At 41.1% G+C, this 18,781-nt stretch overlaps 1 protein-coding gene across 1 annotated transcript in view; it reads left to right on the forward strand.

Annotated features, from left to right (window-relative positions):
* The first annotated feature begins 2,107 nt into the window (after positions 1–2,107).
* SHROOM2 (shroom family member 2) overlaps positions 2,108–18,781 on the forward strand; it is a 116,116-nt gene continuing 99,442 nt past the window's right edge. Inside the window, exon 1 of the mRNA XM_066545345.1 lies at positions 2,108–2,326. Within this exon, the coding sequence (XP_066401442.1) occupies positions 2,108–2,326 (219 nt within the window). The remainder of the gene's footprint in view (positions 2,327–18,781) is intronic.

The following is an 18,781-nucleotide window of genomic DNA, read 5'->3' on the forward strand; positions in this document are numbered from 1 at the left end:
TTACAGAAAACAAATTGCATACTGCAGCTCCTTAAAACTTCCAGCTATATGTTACTGAGTACACATTGCTATGAGGACAACTTAATATGTGTTACACAAACATAAATGAAGACTTTGTTTCAGATTCCAAGAATTAGAGACAGGACATGGGGAAAACTACTTGCCTATATGACAGAAAATAATTGCAGAAAAAAATCTCACTGAGGATCTGTGAGTCATTAGAGACCTTAAATAACTTGATGCAATACCTAGGTTTGGTATAAGGTTTGTATTTTGCAGGATTCTCATAAAAGAATGCATGAGTTTGAGTACCCCCTCCACTATTCCTTCTGTCCCTTAATCACAACAATCATCCTAATCATATATTTTTCTTTTTTCTAGATGTTCTCCAATCTGCTGCTGGGATTGACACCTCAGGTGTTCAGGTGTTCTGAACCCAAAGTTTTCTTTAGGTATTGAAGAAACATCCTGTAGCTAATCCTAGAAGTACTGTGGGGGGGGAAAAAAGAAACAAAAAAAAAGTTTAGTTTGAGGCAGGAGAGTTTTATTAGAAATAAACCAACTGAAACAGGAGTTAGAGGAACAAACCACATAATCAGAATGTCCCGAGATTCACTTTCAGAACGCAAAATATGTGACCTGTTACATCATCACACAAACCCGTAAAATCCCACTGCATATAACCAGGCACCTCCATGAGACAGCTCATCACATGAAAAAGTACCTTGAGGTTCACTAGTCTTTCAGTGAAATGCCAAGGAGGACTGTGTGTTAGCACACTGGGGGTACTCAAGCCTGGTCCTGATTTAAGGCACTGAAACCTCCTATAAAGTGATTCAATTAAACATCGAGAATTGCAAAAAAAGTATTCTCAATCTCGATAAGTATTTCACTCCCAGCCTCACCACTAACTCAGAGAAGGCATCAGGCAAACCCAAACCCTGCATTTATTTCCCATCCAAGATTTGCCTTCAGATTAGCACTTCTAGTCCTGCCTCGCACTCTGCCATCAAACTTTTTTAAAAATCTGGGACTCCAAATCTCCTCTCTATTGGATTTCTTTGCTGAAAGCTTCACCTGTGTTTCCCTGCGGTTCTTGCCAGTGCCTGGCCCGGCCCGTCCCTTGTGGCGGCGGGGGCCGGGCCGGGCCGGGCCGGGCCGGGCGGTGCCGCGGGGCTGCCGCTAGAGGGGCCGGGCGGGAGAGCGCGGCCCGGAGCCCGCGGCCCCTCCCGCCCCACAGGTGGTGGAGGCAGCGCGGGCCGGGAGGGGCCGGCGGAAAGCTCCTCCTTCCTTCGGCTCCCCGCTGACCTGCCCCCCGCATTGCCCGGCTTCCCCCTCCCCGAACACCGCGGCGAGACGGGAAGAGCCGGCAAGAGCCGGCCCCCTCTGCGCTCCCAGCCCCGGCCCCGGCCCCCCGCCGCCTGGCACGGCGGAGGCGGGGCGTCCCTGCCCGGACGGGGGGCCGGGTCTTTCTTTCACGGCTGCCCTTTCACCCCACCCTCCACCTGCTCGCCGCTTTTGTTTGGGAACGGGGGCGGAGGGGAGGCGCGGCCGCCCCTGCGTGCGGTGGGGTGACCCGGGCACGGCCCCGGGCCCAGCCGCGGGGTGACTCGGGGCTCACGGACCTTTTCGCTGCTGCCTTTGTCTGGCGGCCGGCCCGGGGCTGCTCCCCTCTCCCCCCTCCTCCTCGGCCGGGGGACCGCGCTGCGGGGCTGCCGCTCTCTGGGAGGGGCGAGCGGCTGCCCCGCTGGTGAAACGCGGCTTTCGTCCTCTTTCCGAGGCGAAGGGGAGGCGGGGGCGCCTCTCCCCGCCGCGCTCCTCCCAGCACCCCGCGTTACTCGGCGGCATTTGCCCCGCCGCCAAGTTGCCACAAGTTGGTGCCGCCCCTCCTCGCCGCCGGGCTCCGGCCTCGGCGTGAGACAATACCGCGGGCTGCGGGGGAGGAGGAAGGGGAGGGGGCGGGCGGAGCAGCCCTCTCTCGCCGCCGATGGGGCCGGGCCGGCCGGCGCTGCGGGGCGGGTAGGTGGCTCCGCGGGCGGCCGCCGGCTGGCGCGCACCGGGGAGCGGCCGGCAGAGGCGAGCCAGCCCCGGCGGCGACGGGCGCTCCATGGAGGACGTGGGGCTGCGGGGCGGACGGGAGCGGCTGGCCGTCGGCGACCCACGGCTCGGCGGCGGGCTGGTGGAACCGGGGCCCGTGATGGTGATGGTGGAGCAGCGGGCAGCTGAGGGCTACAAGCTGGTGGAGGTGCAGCTGACCGGCGGGGCTCCCTGGGGCTTCACGGTGAAAGGCGGACGGGAGCACGGGGAGCCCCTCATCATCACCAAGGTGAGCGGCGCCGGGCGGGGGGGAGGCGGGTCCGGCCGGCTCCATTTTGCCGTGCCCGCGGCGGTGACAGCCCGGCCGCGCCGCCTGCCCGCAGCCCGGGGCGCAGGTACCGCGGGGCAGCGCGCCCAGCGCAGGTGCCGCCGGGCCGGGGCCGCTCCGGGGCCGCACGGCCGCCGCCAGCGCCCGGGGAGCGGTACCGGAGCGTGCGGGGCTCATCCCGGCAGCTCTGGGGGCAACAGGTTGCTGGGTGCAGGCAGCGTGGCGGCTCTGAGCCGCCGCTTCTGGCCGCTCGTACGCCCCAGTAAAAAGCCGGCGCCGTCGTTGTGGGCGCTGGTAACTGCGGGACCCGAAACCCTCTGCTGGGCTGGTCCCTCCCTCCTTCCCCTCCGGGCTCCTGGCGCAGGAGGGCATGGAGACTGAAACTCGCGGCTCCGAGGCTGTTTCCTCCGCTGCCGTTGCACTTGCAAATTCTAAGTAATTAGGATAGCCTTTTGTTTGTCCCTTCTTCTTTAAACAAAAAGGTCTTGTGGGTAGTGACCAAATCCATGCACGGGGTAGAGAGACATGCTTGGGTATATATGCACTATCTGGTTGCCTTCTTTCTCTTTTGTGTTTTTTTTTTCCTTTCCTTTTCTTTTTTTCTTGTCCTTGTATGCTTACAGCTTTACTCTCAGTGTGCTGGACACAAGTTAAAAGGAATGCTTCACGTTTTGTAGAAATTCTTTTTCATCTGGATGTGTTTTGACTTAAGAGCCCCCATTCTCAGTAATTGTTGGTTTTTGCAGTTAAGACAGCTTTCATGTTGCACAGTGAAAGCACATGAAAATAGATCCATATGTTGTAGTGAAAAAGAAGTCACATTAGCAAAGCACATTTTGCTCAAGATCTGTCAGAAAGTTATATATATGCTTTTGTCTCCAAGACCTCCAGACTCTGCCTGTTCCCATTTTGAAAGTGCCAGAGAGTGTCAGAGGTCAACAAGTCCTGGTTTATCCACAACAGAAATTACACTAATCTTATTTTTCATCTGGTTTTGTTGTGAGTTTTCTAGTTGGTTCCCTTCTCCCACCCTTGAAACAACTGTGTTATGAACTTTCCCAGTGAGAACTTTTCAAACCATCTGTTTCTAGATCACTTCCCTAGTGCTGTTTTTCAAGGAACAGCAGTCAGTGTCAGATGTATAGGCTGAAAAATGACTGCAGGAGTGTTGGCTGCTTACCACTGTCCTGAATTAGAGAACAGCAAAGCTGTGAGCATTTGAGAAAAGGAGAACAGAGCTATTTTACTATATATGCACTAGCTATTAAGTTCCAATTCAAATAATTCCACCTTTCTGGTAGTGGCTAATAAGTGCTACATCTAAAGACTGATCAGTGATGCTTATTCATAATGTTACCTAGGTATTAAGTAACAGGCATAAATATTTGTGGCATGAGGATGTGGCAGTGGTATGTGGAGAGAAGTGTCTGTGCCTGGGAACCTTTTAAACTGGGTCTGTTGCAAGGGAATAATTAAGTGGAATCACACAACTGTGCTGCTCTGTGGAAGAGCAATCTGGGTCCATCCGTACAGTCCTAGGAATAAGAGGGGAACCTGGATCCTTGGGTCTAAATTTTGGAGTATATTTTTAATTGCTGTTGTTGGATACAGTGGTATAGAAATAGTTTTGAAACCAGGGACTGAAACTTGTGTGCCCAGAACTATGATTTTTTAGCTGCAAAATTTTCCACCTTAATTTGGCCCACCCATCATGGTGTTTTGGTTTTTTTACTGTACTGCTTCTAGTGGTGGGAAGAATAATTTAAAAGTGGTTAAAACAGTCCCTCCTTGCAGGAGATGTAAGGTTTGTCTCCTCTCAGCTGAAGAGAGCTCTGAACTTGTTACCCTGCTCCTGAGTGAGGATCATTGGACTGCCAGGATGAGGAGATGCCGTTTCACCAGTGCTTCTCTCTGTGGCATGTGTCCTTCCTTCTCAGAAGACTGATGGCTGGTCAGTGGGAGAGCCAGGAAAACCCAGTGGACTAAATCCTTCAGGACAGCTGTGGAAAAACTCCTGGTTTTGTGGATTGAATCTGTGCTTCAGCCTTAGCTGGCTATAAAGCTCTGTCTCACTCTAGTCCAGAGCATCTCTGGGGAAGTGAGGGTGGATGACGACAACTGCCAACTCTTCAAGGAATGTGACAAGGTGTGAATGGAGTCTCAGATAGCAGCTGCTTAAGGGGGATTTCTAAAATTCTGCTTGTCTCTGCGCTTTTACAGTCTCAAAAGCAAGATGAGCCTTTGAAGAAAGTTGCACCTTTATGTAAATGCTGAGAAGTCTGTGTTTGTAAATATTTGCCACTTTCTTTAGCATATATGGCACAACTGCCGGAGAAGTATCACCAAAAAATACTGTAACTGAAAAATTCGTGAGTAAATATATGGTGTTCACTTTTCAGCACTTTGTAATACACTTCTCCATTTCTCTGCTTGTGTGGCTATTTCACTTGCTGTTAGGAAGGGAAGTTTTTTACTACAGGTGTATCATGGGGGGAGTCTAGGGCAAATACTGGCAGCAAGTACTACTTGGAAATTTTTTAGAAATTAAGTCAATTAAAACAAGAACAACTTTTTGATCCACCAAACTGCCAATAATCAGAAAAAGCAAGGCAAGCTAAAGAGGAGAAAATGTATCCAGCCTTACCAGAGGTGTAAGTGTGTGCTCAGCTGTTGGAGTTTTGTCCCTGCTCATTGCAGCGGGGTTGCACTGGATGACCTTTAAAGGTGCCTTCCAGCCCAAACTATTCCATGATTGATGCCGTGAGGGAAGTGCTTTGCCCCGGAGAGGTCAGTGCACAGTCACACTGCTGGTGCCCAGCACTTTTAGGGTGGGCAGATTTCCCCATTCACAGTAGCTTTTCTTTCTGTACCTGAAACAAGACTTGGAGAAATAGTCCAGAAATAGAACCAGGTAGGCAGAGTATCAAGTTCACCTGCCAGGCGCAAGCCTTTTTAAATTTTTTTTTTCCCTTGCCCTTTTTTTTATTGCTGCAATAGGTACAGAGAAAAATGGTGCATGATACAGCTTGCTCGATCTTTAAACATAGCTGGTCGTCTAAAGCTTGCCCCACCCAAGTGCAAACGGTGTTGCTAATATTTAAGAAAAAAGTCTTTTAGCATTGTCACTGTGTTGCATACCATTATTTTTAATGTCCCTTTAAAAAAATACTTTACATTTTTTCTGAGCTCTGCATGTGTGTGTGATAACATTCCAAAAAAAATTGCCCAAAGGCAGCTTGTTCTTGCCTAATTTGACATCTTAAAAGAAAGGACTTGCTTTTTATGGCAGCATGCATATTTCAACAAAAGGTGAAATGAGAACTTAGAGGACAATAATTAGAAGTCTCAGGAGCCTCAGTTTGTATTTTCCTCTTTTTTAAAGAAACAACATCTGAAGAGGGAGGTCTTATTGGAAATAATGAAAATAAAGAGTCAGAGTGCTCAAGAGTGAATCTCTTTAAAATCTCCCATAGCTGCATTATCTTGATTACTTTTACTTTAAAAGTGCTCTTATCTGAGATGCCCAACTTGCAGTGTCAATCATACTATGATTGTGGGTGGTGGGTAGAGAGTCATTTCACTTCCTGTACTAACAATATCCTTAAGAACTCTGAAGTTGTTCTGCAGTCAGCTTTATCCATATTACATTAATAAATATGAGAACATTCTAGTTCATGCATTTCAAGAAAGATTGATGTATCATTTAAATGAATTTCTCTTTAGTATCAGCTTTACAAGAGCCCACAGCTATACCTCCTCAAGCTATGAGCTCATTGCAGTCTAATCAAGGCTGAGCTTGGCTGGTATTTCAGCAAGATTTCCAAGTGAAACCTGGACTGTTGCAAGAAGTTTTGTTGTTGATTTAGTAGATAGAGTTCTTGTCTCCTGAATCAGTGCTGAATTCATGCCCCAGCTGGAGGTGCTGCCTTTTAAAAAGGAGTATCAGACTCAGAACTTTTATTTTCTTTATTCCACTGCACTTTCCTAATGTGCTCCTGTCTGTGGTTAGGTGTGAATTGTATTTTTTTTAACCTAACAATCATTTAAATTGTATAAAGAAATACTTCTCTATTTATTGGCTGTAAGACTTCTCCATGTGACTCGTATTAATTTGTTGTTTCAGTAGTAAGTGATTGCTGTTTTAGTTAGGTAATTCTTTATTCTTTGGCCTTAAACATGTAACTAAAAGCAATTACTGGCATCACCATACTGCAACAATATTTAGGGTGTAAAAGAGCTTTATTGATACTGTATACAAATTAAAAAAAAAAAAAAAGAAAGACCTAATCGAACACAAATGCCAGTTTCTTCCCCCAAGTTAGGTGTTTGAGGTCAGCTGCACCCTTTGTAGACACTAACAATTCTTAAATTTGGCTGTGAAGTTTGATGTCCAGATAAACCAGCATTTAGCAGTAATCCTGTGAAATTCCTGACTGCTTCAACTTAAATGCAGCCATTTGTGTAAATAGCTGATTTATAAGTTCTTAGGAGGCATTGTACTGTGGCCAAGAAAGAATTCTAATCTAGGTCTTCGTATCCCAACAAGTTTCATTCACTTCCTTCACTTCTAGAAAGATAATACATGGAGGATTATTCATTCTGTTTTGTTTTCTGTTCATTTTCTTTTGGTCATCAAACCCAAGTAGAATTACTGACCTGTATGTGTCAGAATTTTAACAAGTGTATTAGTGAACAATTTTGGAAGAATGTATCAGATCATGTTCTGTGTTTCTTTTGAAATGTATATTCAGTTTATCTTGCAAGATGGGCTTATGGTCTGAGTTGGATCTTTTTGTGTTGCTCAATTTGATAGTTGAGAAGTACTAGGAAATGTGTTTAAAACGAATGTTTTAGGCTTGAAATAGTATAATGTACAATTTTTAACATATTTGGCAGGGGGGGAAATATAAATGTTATTTATATTTCCCCCCCTGCCAAATATGTAAAAAATTGGGATTTTTTTTCAATGCTGTAGAGAGTGTTCTGGGTGGTGCTTTCCTTGGAGTCTGGTTATTAGATCCTAGGTTTCTATTACTGGAAGAGAGGAGTTGGCTTGCTTTGATGCAGGAAGATCTTACTGCTTTTAATTTGGTAAGCTGGTTGATGAAGGGAATGGTCTCGATTTCAGTGCTTTAACAGCTAGTGAATGATCTCTTTATTATGACTGTTAATTGACTGGCAGAATGGTGGAGACCACCACCCTCATATGTGGTGTGGAAGTCTGAAGCTTGGGAGGTTGGGTTTGCAGGGGTTTTTTTTGTTTGTTTGGTTGGGTTTTTTGTTTTGTTTTTTTGGTGATTTGTTTTGTTTTGTTTTTGCGAGGGCTTTAACAGTTGAAATGGCACCAGTTTTGGAAATTGCATTTAAAAGTTATGTTGGATATTGCCACCTGTGATCTAAAAACTGTAAGGCATTGAAATGAAAGGATAGTTTAAAGGCTTGTGACTTCAGAAGTCTCAAGTCAGTTGAGTTAGGTGCTTAGCAGTCAAAGAGCGTGAGAGTGGGGTTTAATGGTGTAAACTTGCAGTACTGAAATTGCAGTCTTCCTTTGTGCATTTCACACTACATTTCAGGGGAAAAATCTTCCAGAGGACTCAGAGTGCTGTTTAAAATCAGAACTAAGAAACTTTGTTACAACAAGTGAACTTCTAAGTCTTGGATATACTGGTTGGTTCCAAATTGCTTTTTATCTCCTCTGCATTTCCCTCTTTCAGCTACTTGGGCAAAAACTGTCAAATTTATCATGATTTTTTAGTTTGAAAGAAAACACAAACAGAATCATTCCTGTCTGTGGAGTCTGCCAGAAGAATTGTGTGTTTTGTGGGAATAGTTACTGCAATAGGAGTGAGAGAGCTGGATTGACTGTTTGAATGTGTGGTCTGTTTAAAGGACAATTTAAACTTCTCTGGTTCTTAGTTCATACATATGTTAATGTGTGCTTTTCAGTATGAATTTTGGATGCTCTCATAGACATCAGTGTGGAAATAAGAGATCTGCAAGATACCTCTAGTTGTTGCTTACTGTTATCAGAGATTTGCCAGTAATGCAATTTATTATCTAGATATCCATCATGTTTATGGTTTTGTTTCTTTTTTAAGAGGAAAACCAGTGTGGGTATGTGTGGTGTTTATGCATATGCTACATATGCTTTACTCAGTTACTCAATAGACTGTACTTATTTTTATCTGCAGACCTTGATTCATTGTGTGCTCTCTGCTTAATGAGTGTTTAAAGTATGGGAATGTGGAAAGAATAAGGTAAATGGGAATTGAAACGTGGCTGTGAATAGATTAGAGGAAACAACTGTTTGGTAGTAACAAAGGCAGTATTTTATTACATGTGAGCTTCTTTCTTCTTAAGAAAAGCTATTTGTATTTAGTCTTCCTATGCACTTGTAATCTATACATAGAATAAGTAATATGTATATGGATCTAGTTGTGTGGGTCAGTTTGTCATAGAAGTTTGAGACAGGTCCTAGATATTAAGGAGATTTTTTACTTGCTGTGCATTTAAGAGATATAGTGCATGCAGATTTTCATAGGTAAAGTAAAAATTAATGCAGTTATACTAAGACTTCATTTAATCTATGAGGACTTGCTTTCAGCTGTTTATTTTGAACCTATTTGGTATTGATGTCTCTCTACAAAACTTAAAATAATTCTGCACTTTTGGGTTTGGGCTTGTTTTTACTTTGGGGGCTTTTTTTGGAGTGTGTGTGGGGTAGGTTGCTTATCTTTAAGGTAAGAAACAATCTTGGAAGCTTTCTAACTCCATGTAGCATAATACTTTCAGTTTATGGGTTTAAGTTTAAGTTTATTTTCAGTTTAAGGGTTATGCAGGAAGTATGCTGTGCTCTCCTTATCCCCTCATACCCTCTCCAAGAATATTATCGCTATTCTGGGGGGAATTATTGGGAGTTGTAATTTTTGTACTCTTAACTTCACAGATATGGTCATACACAAGCAAGAGAGAATGTAAGGTTTTTGGAATGAGTAACTGAATGCTTAGTGTTTAAATGAATTCATTGTGACAGGAATAGTCTACAAAGTTTTGAACTAGAATCAGTTTTCAGAAATCAACTTGATGGACTTCTGAATGTGTTTGTACCCTCTGTATATGTTTTGCCAAGCAGGAGACTACCACTGGTGTTCATCTGGGTTTAAGATGAATGTTTACTAGAAGGAGATAGTTTTGAAAAGTATTTTGTAGTATTTAAATTAGGCAGGACTTAAGTGTTCTGAATTGCTTTCTGGAGGTGCCTGCCACTTGCTGTCAACTGTGTGAGAATCTGAGGAAGCCCCTGGTTCCTCAGCACATGCCTGGATCTTCCGTGGGTGCCTGTAGTAAGGTGAAATATTACTGAGCAAGAACATCTCTGTATTTGCAGTGCATGTGTGCCTATACCTAAAATATTTTTTAAGAGTTTATTTCTCTGATTGTTTCTGAGCATAGCTTTTCATTTTGGTTTATCAAGCTGATCAGGGGAGAGTTGTTACCTACCAAGGACAACATTTATGAACTTAGGAGAGAACCTCCTTCCTCTCTCCGTAAATTAATACAGTATTAGCGTTCAGTCTCTGAATAATTCAGGGCATTTTTGGTAAGCACAGATCTCTTATTGCAGATAAGAGAATGGCATCTGCCACATGATTTTTGGGGGGGTTTTTAGTGGCCTTCTTGTGTATCTGAAGGTCTTTGTGGTGTGCTGGACTCCCCCAGGAAGAAAGAGCCAGCTTGCTGGTAAATGCTGGAAATGCAGCAAATTGCAGCTTTGAGAAACCAAATAGCTTTTGTCAGGTACACAATTCTTGGGTTGACTCTTAGAGTAGAAACAGATGGAGCTGAGTGTTTGATGATAGAAAAGAGGTGGTTATTTCAAAGTTCCTCCAAACCCTGATGAAATGTCAAAATCTACTGAAAGGTTTGAGCTGTTTAGTCAAAAGCTCAGTAGTACTGGCACTGAGGGGAATGCCTCACATCCTGTCCCTGTACTTCTCCTGCCTTACCCCATTAGAAAGGAAGACTTCCCCTCTGCCACCAGCCCTGCTTTCTCTCCATGTAAATCTGTCCATTTCTAAATTGTTAGGTTCTTTGAAATGTTTAAATTCCTCTTACTTGCTTAGAAATATCTATTAACTGATATATGAGCTAGGAAACACATTATCACATTTCTTAGATACAGATTTTCTGAAGAACTGTACTTAATAATGAGGATTTTTTTTTTAAGATGTAGAGTGGCCTGTTTTTCAAGATGGTACAAAAAAGGATGGGCCAAATCTTAGTGTCTGGAAGCTAGAAATGGGTAACATAGTTGGGAAATCTTCTTCAGTGTTGAGAGGCTGTATCCCTTTGGATAGCTAGTAACAGTGCAGGTTCATCCAATCTTGCAGTCATTTCTCTGGCTGAGTGACCTTTCAGAGGGAAAATGGATCATGATTGAGGGTGTTCTTATAATTGTGATTGTAGGTGGCTTTATTGGATCTTTTCTTTGCTCCAGGCTCTTTGCTGTTCTGTCAATCATGTTTATAAGTTTTAGATCATTTCTGTACTCACTGCACAGAAAATACTCTAGACTTTAGCTGTGCATTTGTGTAATCTACAACAACTGATGTTTAATGTTCTGGTAAGAGCAGAGAGGCATCTCTGAGCAGTTTGGCAGCGAGTCTAAGAATGCTTTTGCTGATGTGTGTAGGGTGAATTCAATTTGATTTTGTGGAAACTGCAGCATAACCTACTGGAACTAAGCTTTTTTTTAATAATGGAAATGCATGAACTTCATTAGAAGTTGTGCTTTGAGTGTTTGGGTTTGTTGTTTTGTTTTTTTTTTTAATGAAAAAAGATCCATGTGAAACTTACTTGAAAAAATATCCAGAGCCTTTTAAAATGGCCAAAATTTTTAAATTTAGAGTAACAAGTTCTTCATCCTCAGTCCTTCTAGAATATTCTCTCTGTAATGGAGTTGCAGTCAAGTCTGGATAGCTGAAGGAGGGAGGGATCTGTCAATGGGGAGCATGAAAGTTCAGTAAATTTGTTTAGAAGTGATGCACAGGTACCTACTGCTGTACTTGAAATTGCAGTTTCAGTACTTTTCCTCTTCAGTAAAATATGCTTCTTCTCAAAAAACTTCACAAAGCTATACAAACAGATTGTTTTGGACTTTTTTCTCTCTCTTGAGATAAAACATTCTTTGCTACACAGTTGCTTTGAAGACTTCCACATAAATTATGAAATAAAGCAGTGTCTCCCAGTTTCCCAAATACATATAAAGTAGTCAGCATTCTTTAGGAAATAAGCTTCTGATTTGATACAGTGAATACTGTTTGGGAATAGCAATACTTTATTTGGAAGCTGTGCATTTTTCATTAAAATACTCTAGTATTTTAGGATAGTATCATAGAAACATGATTTAATGACAAAGGAAGTGAAGTGCTTCCTACACAGTGTCAGTTAGTCATCAGTGTGTTAATTTTCCTAAACAAATTACATGCAAAAATGGGCTTGTGGGTGTTTAGCTGGCTGATATCTGATGTAGTGAATTATACAGCTCCTGATGAGTATTTGGATTCTGGATAATGCAATAATTACAGTATTGCAAATTTTTTTCTTTTCTTTACAAATACATGTTTTGTTGACCCAGAAGAAAGCAGAACATTAGATTTTCAGCAGAAACATTTGCAGGGTTTTTTTAATGGAATAGCAAAACATCCATTTCACATCCATTCATTCAAGTAAAAGAAAGATACAAACATGCTGTGTTGACATAAAGTAGTGTTTTATTGGGTGTTTATATGTGGAAAGAATTTTAGGATAGCAGGGAAAACTTGAAGCTTCATGTGTCTGTTAACTATTCAAAACAATAATTATGTTTAACTCAAGACTTAAGAGAACTGTATGCTTTAAAAAACAGCTTTTATGAACAGTTTTTAATATTTTTCTTACATAACTATTTTGGTCAAGTCCCTTTATTTCCAAATAGAAAGGCTCCTGTAAAATTAAAAAACAGTATCTTGTTTTGTGGGAGATATGATGTAAATAATTCTCTTAATTGCAACTCTCATGTCATAATGCTTCTCCTGAATTTCAAAAAATTGGTAGAACACAGCTTTTAAGTTCTGAGGTAATTTCTCCCCTTTTAAATTATGTATTCTTAGAATAGAACTTTTGTACTTCTTATTCTTTTCCCTTTATCCCGTCTTATAAAAGGTAACATAAAACAATTTGCTTCCCTACTTATAAAATGGAAACTCCAGTGATATATTGGTAAAATAAGTATTTTCCTACACTTATTACCTTCTGGGAACTTGGTGTTTTTCCTGACTGCTGTGGAAGATAGCTATCAAGAGCAGGGAGTAGGGCCGTGCCTTTTCTGACACCTTGGAGACCTGAGGAGTTTCTGCAATTACTCAGTCTCTTGGTAGGGAGGGGTGCACGACAGGTCTTTTGTTGCTCAACTGCATGTCTTCTGTCTGATTCAGGAAATCATCATCTGAACAAATACTGTAGCTGTGACCTGTTCTGTCAAAGATGCCGGTGATCAGAATATGCAAGTCAAGATGCATGTGGCTCTTTGGTGGTTGTTTGCTCCCTTGAAGCCAGTAAGGGCTCTGAGTTGGCAAAGCTTCATCACAGAGCCCTTCCGAGCAAAGAACTGGAAATTCACTGCATTGAAAATTGGGAGATCTAGTAAATTAATTACCTCTTTTGCCATGGGTTGCTTATGTACCTCTGTGGAATTGTGTCTGCTTTGCCTCTGTGATGAATAGAACTAATACTATTTCACAGAAGTCTTGTTTCTCATGAAACAGACACGATGCAGAAGGGCTGAAATATTAGTGACAAAAACTTTCTAGTCTTTCTGTTAAGACCTAGAAAACAGACATTTGAAAACCCTTGGGGTACACAGAGTTGTGTCAAAAGGCTACAGCTTTGTTATTCTGTTCATTTTTCTTCACAGTAGACACAAGCACAAGTATTGTTTTATCTACAATGTTCATCATAAGTAATGTACCGAAGTGTACAGTTAGGTCTGTGTTTACAAAATTAAACCCAGTATTTAGCCAAAATGCACAGATGCTTTTGGTGCTTCAGAAAGTAGAAGAGATGAATGGAGTGAGGTGAGTCAGCACCTGAGTGCGAGGCAAAAAAACCCCAGAGTGTGGACTACTTAAATAGTAGGTCAGCCAGCCATTTGAAACAATTGTTGATAATAAAACTTCATATGGAAATATATTTTTGTAGCCAAAATGCATCCTTGCTGACCACTTGAATTTTCTTCAATTTCTGGTGATTGTGACACACTTACAGCTCTCTAATAGAAAGATACTGTCAATGATGAAGATTGATGATGGTTTCATCAATTGTCTAAGGTGATAGCACAACATACAAGTTTCAGCAGAATGAGGGGAGCATGTGCATGTTTTCTTCTAGCTGCAGACAAAATAAAAAAGTTTAGTTTGTCTGCACATTACTAGCAGTAATTGGAGGCTACTGTCTGTGTTGTGTCAATTGGTGCCATCACCCTGCATTTCAGCCTCAAGGTGTTGGGCTAGTGTAGGCTCCACCTTAAATCCACTGCTGCAAACATCGAGTCTTTAGCAACCTGGTTTATTTTGCTGAAAGCTGACTGGGGAAATGTTGCACGAGCAATTTAATTAACTGATTAGAGGGAGTGGAGATGAGCAGCAGGGAGTGGCAATATCATGGTATACAGTCACATGCTCTGCAGTGACTAACAGGCTTTAGTCCAGCTGACTTCCAGTGAAAATGAAATTCAAGTACCAAAATAATTTTGAAAATAATTATCTTTTGTTTCCTAACTTTTGAATTTTCATTAACAAGCAGTCTGAATCTAAAATGTGTTCACCTCTCTTCTGAGGACAGAATGGGCATAACTATTATTAATATCACTGTAAAAAGAAAACTATTTTGCCTTGTTTTATTTTTGACTACCAAAAAATACTTGACATTTAGTTATTTAGGAGAGCATGTTTGCTAAATCAGCACTAAATTAAGTCATGACATGTTATAGCTGGGTCTGCATCTCTTATAGGGACTTCTTTGCCTAAAACTTTGGAATTTTCTGTTCCATTTGATTGATGCTGGCTGCAGTTTTTTTATGGCCAAGTTTTCTTCTGAATTTGGAGAAATTTCGATGAAGTTTTTTGGGCCTCTTGTTTTGATACTAAAGAAAATTGATTTTATACCTTTCAATACCATGCTGCTAGTAATTACTGCTTTAAAAATGTTTTTGAACTTTGCACAGAATATTTTTTTATTTTTCTGATTTGTTTAAATCTGTTGACTCTGGATGCCCCGTTCCTGGGAGTGTTCAAGGCTAGGTTGGGTGGGTCTTTGAGCAATGTGATCTAGTGAAAGGTGTCCCTGCCCATGGCCAGGGTTTTGGAACTAGATGACCTTTAAGGTCTCTTCCAAACCAAACCATTCTATGATTCTATTTGTCCATTAAATTTAGCATTAGCATATTATTCTGCATGGTTGTAAGGAATCTGGGCTAGAGTTGTGTATATGTAACAATTACAGAAATCTGAAATCATTTTACAGAGTGATTTGGTCTTTACATTTTATATACTTGTAATAGTTTTGGGGTTTTTTTTGCTTTTACTTATTGTTTTTTTAAGAAAAAGCAAAAGAAAACTGATGTCCTAGTGGTATTTATGTAATTTTATCAGCTGAACTGCATTTTCCAAACTAATTTTCCTGTGGGACTCAGCATTAGAAGGTGACTGGGGTACCTTGTCCTGTAGGTTTAGGTATCTCCTTTGCCAAAGGAATGTTTCGATTCAGGAACCTGGTCTCCAGGTTCTGGAGGGGCTGTGTTGTAATTTCTTCTTCTTTCTGGTGCTTGGGCTCAGACTTTTCTGAATTTCCTTTAAACCATTTGAGTGTTACCTCTTCTTACCTAAAAGTCTTTTTCCCTTGTCATTCTCTACATGAGTGATTCTGAATTCCACTAAATAGCCAACATTTTCTTTCTTTACCTGCTTCTTTCACTATGCTATTTCTTTACCAATCTCCAAAGCTTGTTTTGCCTTTAAAGGCCAAAGCCTACAAAATGTGAAGGACCTTCTCTCAGGACTTGCAGTTGATTGAGACTTCTAATAGCTGGGCACTTCCAAAGGTGAAGAGACATAAGGCATGACATTGTAGATGCTGTCTGATAACTTCTTCCCCTAAAGCAGGGGTCACTAAGAGTATTTCAAATGTAGTTGCCAGTTTTACTTCTTAACATAAAGATTTCTTTTCATAATTTTATTTCTTCGTTCGTTTCTTGGAACTGGGTGAACCATTTCAGCTGAAATGTAAGAAAAATCAATATTTGAATCTTACATGTACAGTGAAGAGTTTCTGCCTAACTAATTGAACTATGGGAAATTCATCAACCACTGAAAGAAAATATGATCTCATAATGGAAGCATTGAACAACTTTGATTAGTGAAGTGGTTAATACCACCTGTGGTTAATTACTGAAATGGATCTTGGAGTAAGATGAGAACACAAGATGATTTTTGTAAAACCATGGCTTAGATACTACTTCATTAGAAAGGTGTCATATGTAAATAAGAGCAACAAAATGATGCCTGTATTTTCTATTCCATAAATTTAAATACAAATGAATAGGAACTCAAGAGCTTGCAGGAAGAACTGTGACTTTTATGTTTTTGTAATTGTATTTGAAGTTAATCAGTCTGGTTTTTTTAATTCAAAGCCAGAGTACACATAACAAACTGTGACCTGAAAAAGTATCCTGTGAATTTTGGTACGCAAGAGAGCACATTGTTTTTTCTCTATCTCTGTGAGTCATGCAGCTAAAACATCTCATCCAGCTTTAGTTTTGAGGACAAAAGTGCAAGCAAGTAGCAAGGTTAGGGGATGTTTTGTAGTGTTTGATGATAGTTGTCCAGGTGCTGATTAAATTTTAGTAAAGCACTAGAAAAATGTGTCTCCTTTCTGAGATATTCTGAGAGTTATTTCCCTTTCTGGTTAGGCTGTGAGTGGAGGCAGAAGGATCAGGACTAGGAGTAGTTAGGCATTTTTAACAGCAGAGATAGCTTTAATGTACAGTGTCAGAAAAGGAATTTTCCATTCTTGAGTACCTTATGCAAAGCTTGCAGTTTTGGAAGGAAAGCAGGAACACCTTATGACCTCCAGCATATTCAGGGGTTTGGTTTTGAGGTTTTTTGTTTTAAAAAAGTGACAGTTCAAATGCATTTTGTTCTTACTTGATTTATGTTCACAGATCCATTTCCTGAACTGACCAAAAATCTGATAATGGATGCCAGTTTCTTGAAGGGTTTCAAAGTTACATATTAAAATTAAATCTTGAAGTTCATAACCTTTGCTTACTGAATGCTGGAGCTCGTTATCAAAGAAATGGGAAAAAACCCAAACCTGTAAGCTGTTACCTCAGTTATTGCACCTCAGTAATGCAGTGTGGGTTGTGCACATGAGATGGGGACTTCCCCCCTCCAAGGCAAGAAGAGACCAAGGTTTTAATGAGAAGTGGATGATGCAGTGGCAATCAAAGAAAGGATAGTGCAAAGTTTTGGGTGTTACAGCCAAGGTTGCAGTCACCATAAATTGGCAGGTTTTTTAATCCTGGTGCTGACAATTGACACAAGCTTCCAGTTTATTAAAAGTATGTTGAAAGTCTAGTATGGAGCTGGAGAGCAGCCAGAGTTACTTAAAAACTGACAAAGTGTATTTTACTCAGGGAAATTGAAACACAGACCAAAATTCAATGGATTTTTAATATTAAGAAACTTGAAGACTTGGCCATATTTGAAATAATAGTAATAGTTTTTTCTACCCTTTAAGCGGTATGTTTTGGAACTTCTTGGAACTTTGTTCTTATGTTTACTCTTGCTTGGTGGCTTGTTGTTGTTGTTTTTGGGGTTTTTTTGTGGGTTTTTTTTTGTTTGAGGTTTTTTGGGGGTTTTTTTTGGTTTTTGTTTTGTTTTTTTAAAAGATACTCGCTCAATGCGAAAGAAGTTATTGGCTCGGTGTCAGTGTACCTGGAAGAAGGTAGATCAGAAATAAAGCTGGATTGTGAACTGATGGACCTTTTTAGTATGTTGTCCATTCAGAGTTTCTGAAGAAACAGAAAACTACATTGGGATTCAAAACCAAAAAGCTGGAGTTGTACGGTGGCAGAGTAAATTCTGTTAAATCATAGGATCTGTAATCTGTCAAGTTGTCACAGGGCAACTGAGCAATGAAAGTTTTGACTGATGCCATTCAAGTAATGTACAGGGAAAAAATGAGTTTTGTTTTGTATTGCATTGTGTTTTCAGGATACTCAGATGAAAATATGTGGCTTTGTTGATAGTTAAACACAGCTTTGAATCCCTGTTTTCATGATCATAAGAATGTTTATATAAGATATGCGATCGGGTCCTTCTCTGAAATAGTACAATATTTTCATTTATCATGTGAACTCCAGATGACTTCTGAGATTATAGAGGATAGTGTTGGAATTTCTTCAGTGATGCTTTATATTTTATCCCCCTTTTTTTTTTTTTTTTAAGAACTTAGCTATAGCTTCAGTAGCTCTGGAAAAATCACTGAGATAAGTTAGATGCAAGTTATAATTAAATGATTATGCTTAATGTCGTATCTCTGTAGTTTTGAATACTGTATTACATCCTGCTCTTCTTGGTGATTCTTAGTCTTATGCTCAGTGTCATAGTAGTGTTGGGAGGTAAAGCTCTCTTTGTGTGGCCTTCTCTGGGTGTAGAAAAATTCTTAAAATTATCCATTCTCTTCATAAGGACCACCTTGGCAGTAAAATAACTCAAAATCTTTAGGGTTGAAACCAAAATTGCATTTAATTTTTCATTTGGATTCTCTACCTTTCTCATTATGTTACACTGTTTTTAATTCCTTCTCATAGAGTTTGATGCAGTGTGTCTGATGATGTGTAAATGTATTTGAATTGTAACCTGTTTTTAATGAAAACAAAAGATTGAACAACCTGTTCTAGAGGAAAGTATCTGGGCCTGTGGCAGGGGGAGGAACTAGCTCTTCCAACCCAAACCATTCTGTGATTTGCTGTGCACTAGCTAGGAAAATGCTTACAACTTCTTTGTTGCTAAGGTTATAACAAGCCTCGGTGCCTGTTTCTTCCAAGATACTCCTCTTGCTTGCGGTTGCTTTTGGGTGGAGACCTGAGGGTGTGCAGCAGCACTGGAGGTAATTAGCCGAGATGACAATAGCAGCCACTTGTGGTTATCTCTGTGGCTGGATCAGTTTTGTGCTCGTAATTCTCCCAAGGAAACCTTCCCGTGGGCAGCTGTGTCACACTGATGCTCTGTTGTAACCTGGCTGGAGCCAGCCTGTGACTCCTTGAGCGTGGGATTTGTATCAGGGCACAGTTTCTGGTTGCTTGGTAGTTTCAGA

Source organism: Molothrus aeneus, chromosome 2 (assembly GCF_037042795.1).
Source record: "Molothrus aeneus isolate 106 chromosome 2, BPBGC_Maene_1.0, whole genome shotgun sequence".
Lineage (NCBI taxonomy): Eukaryota > Metazoa > Chordata > Aves > Passeriformes > Icteridae > Molothrus > Molothrus aeneus.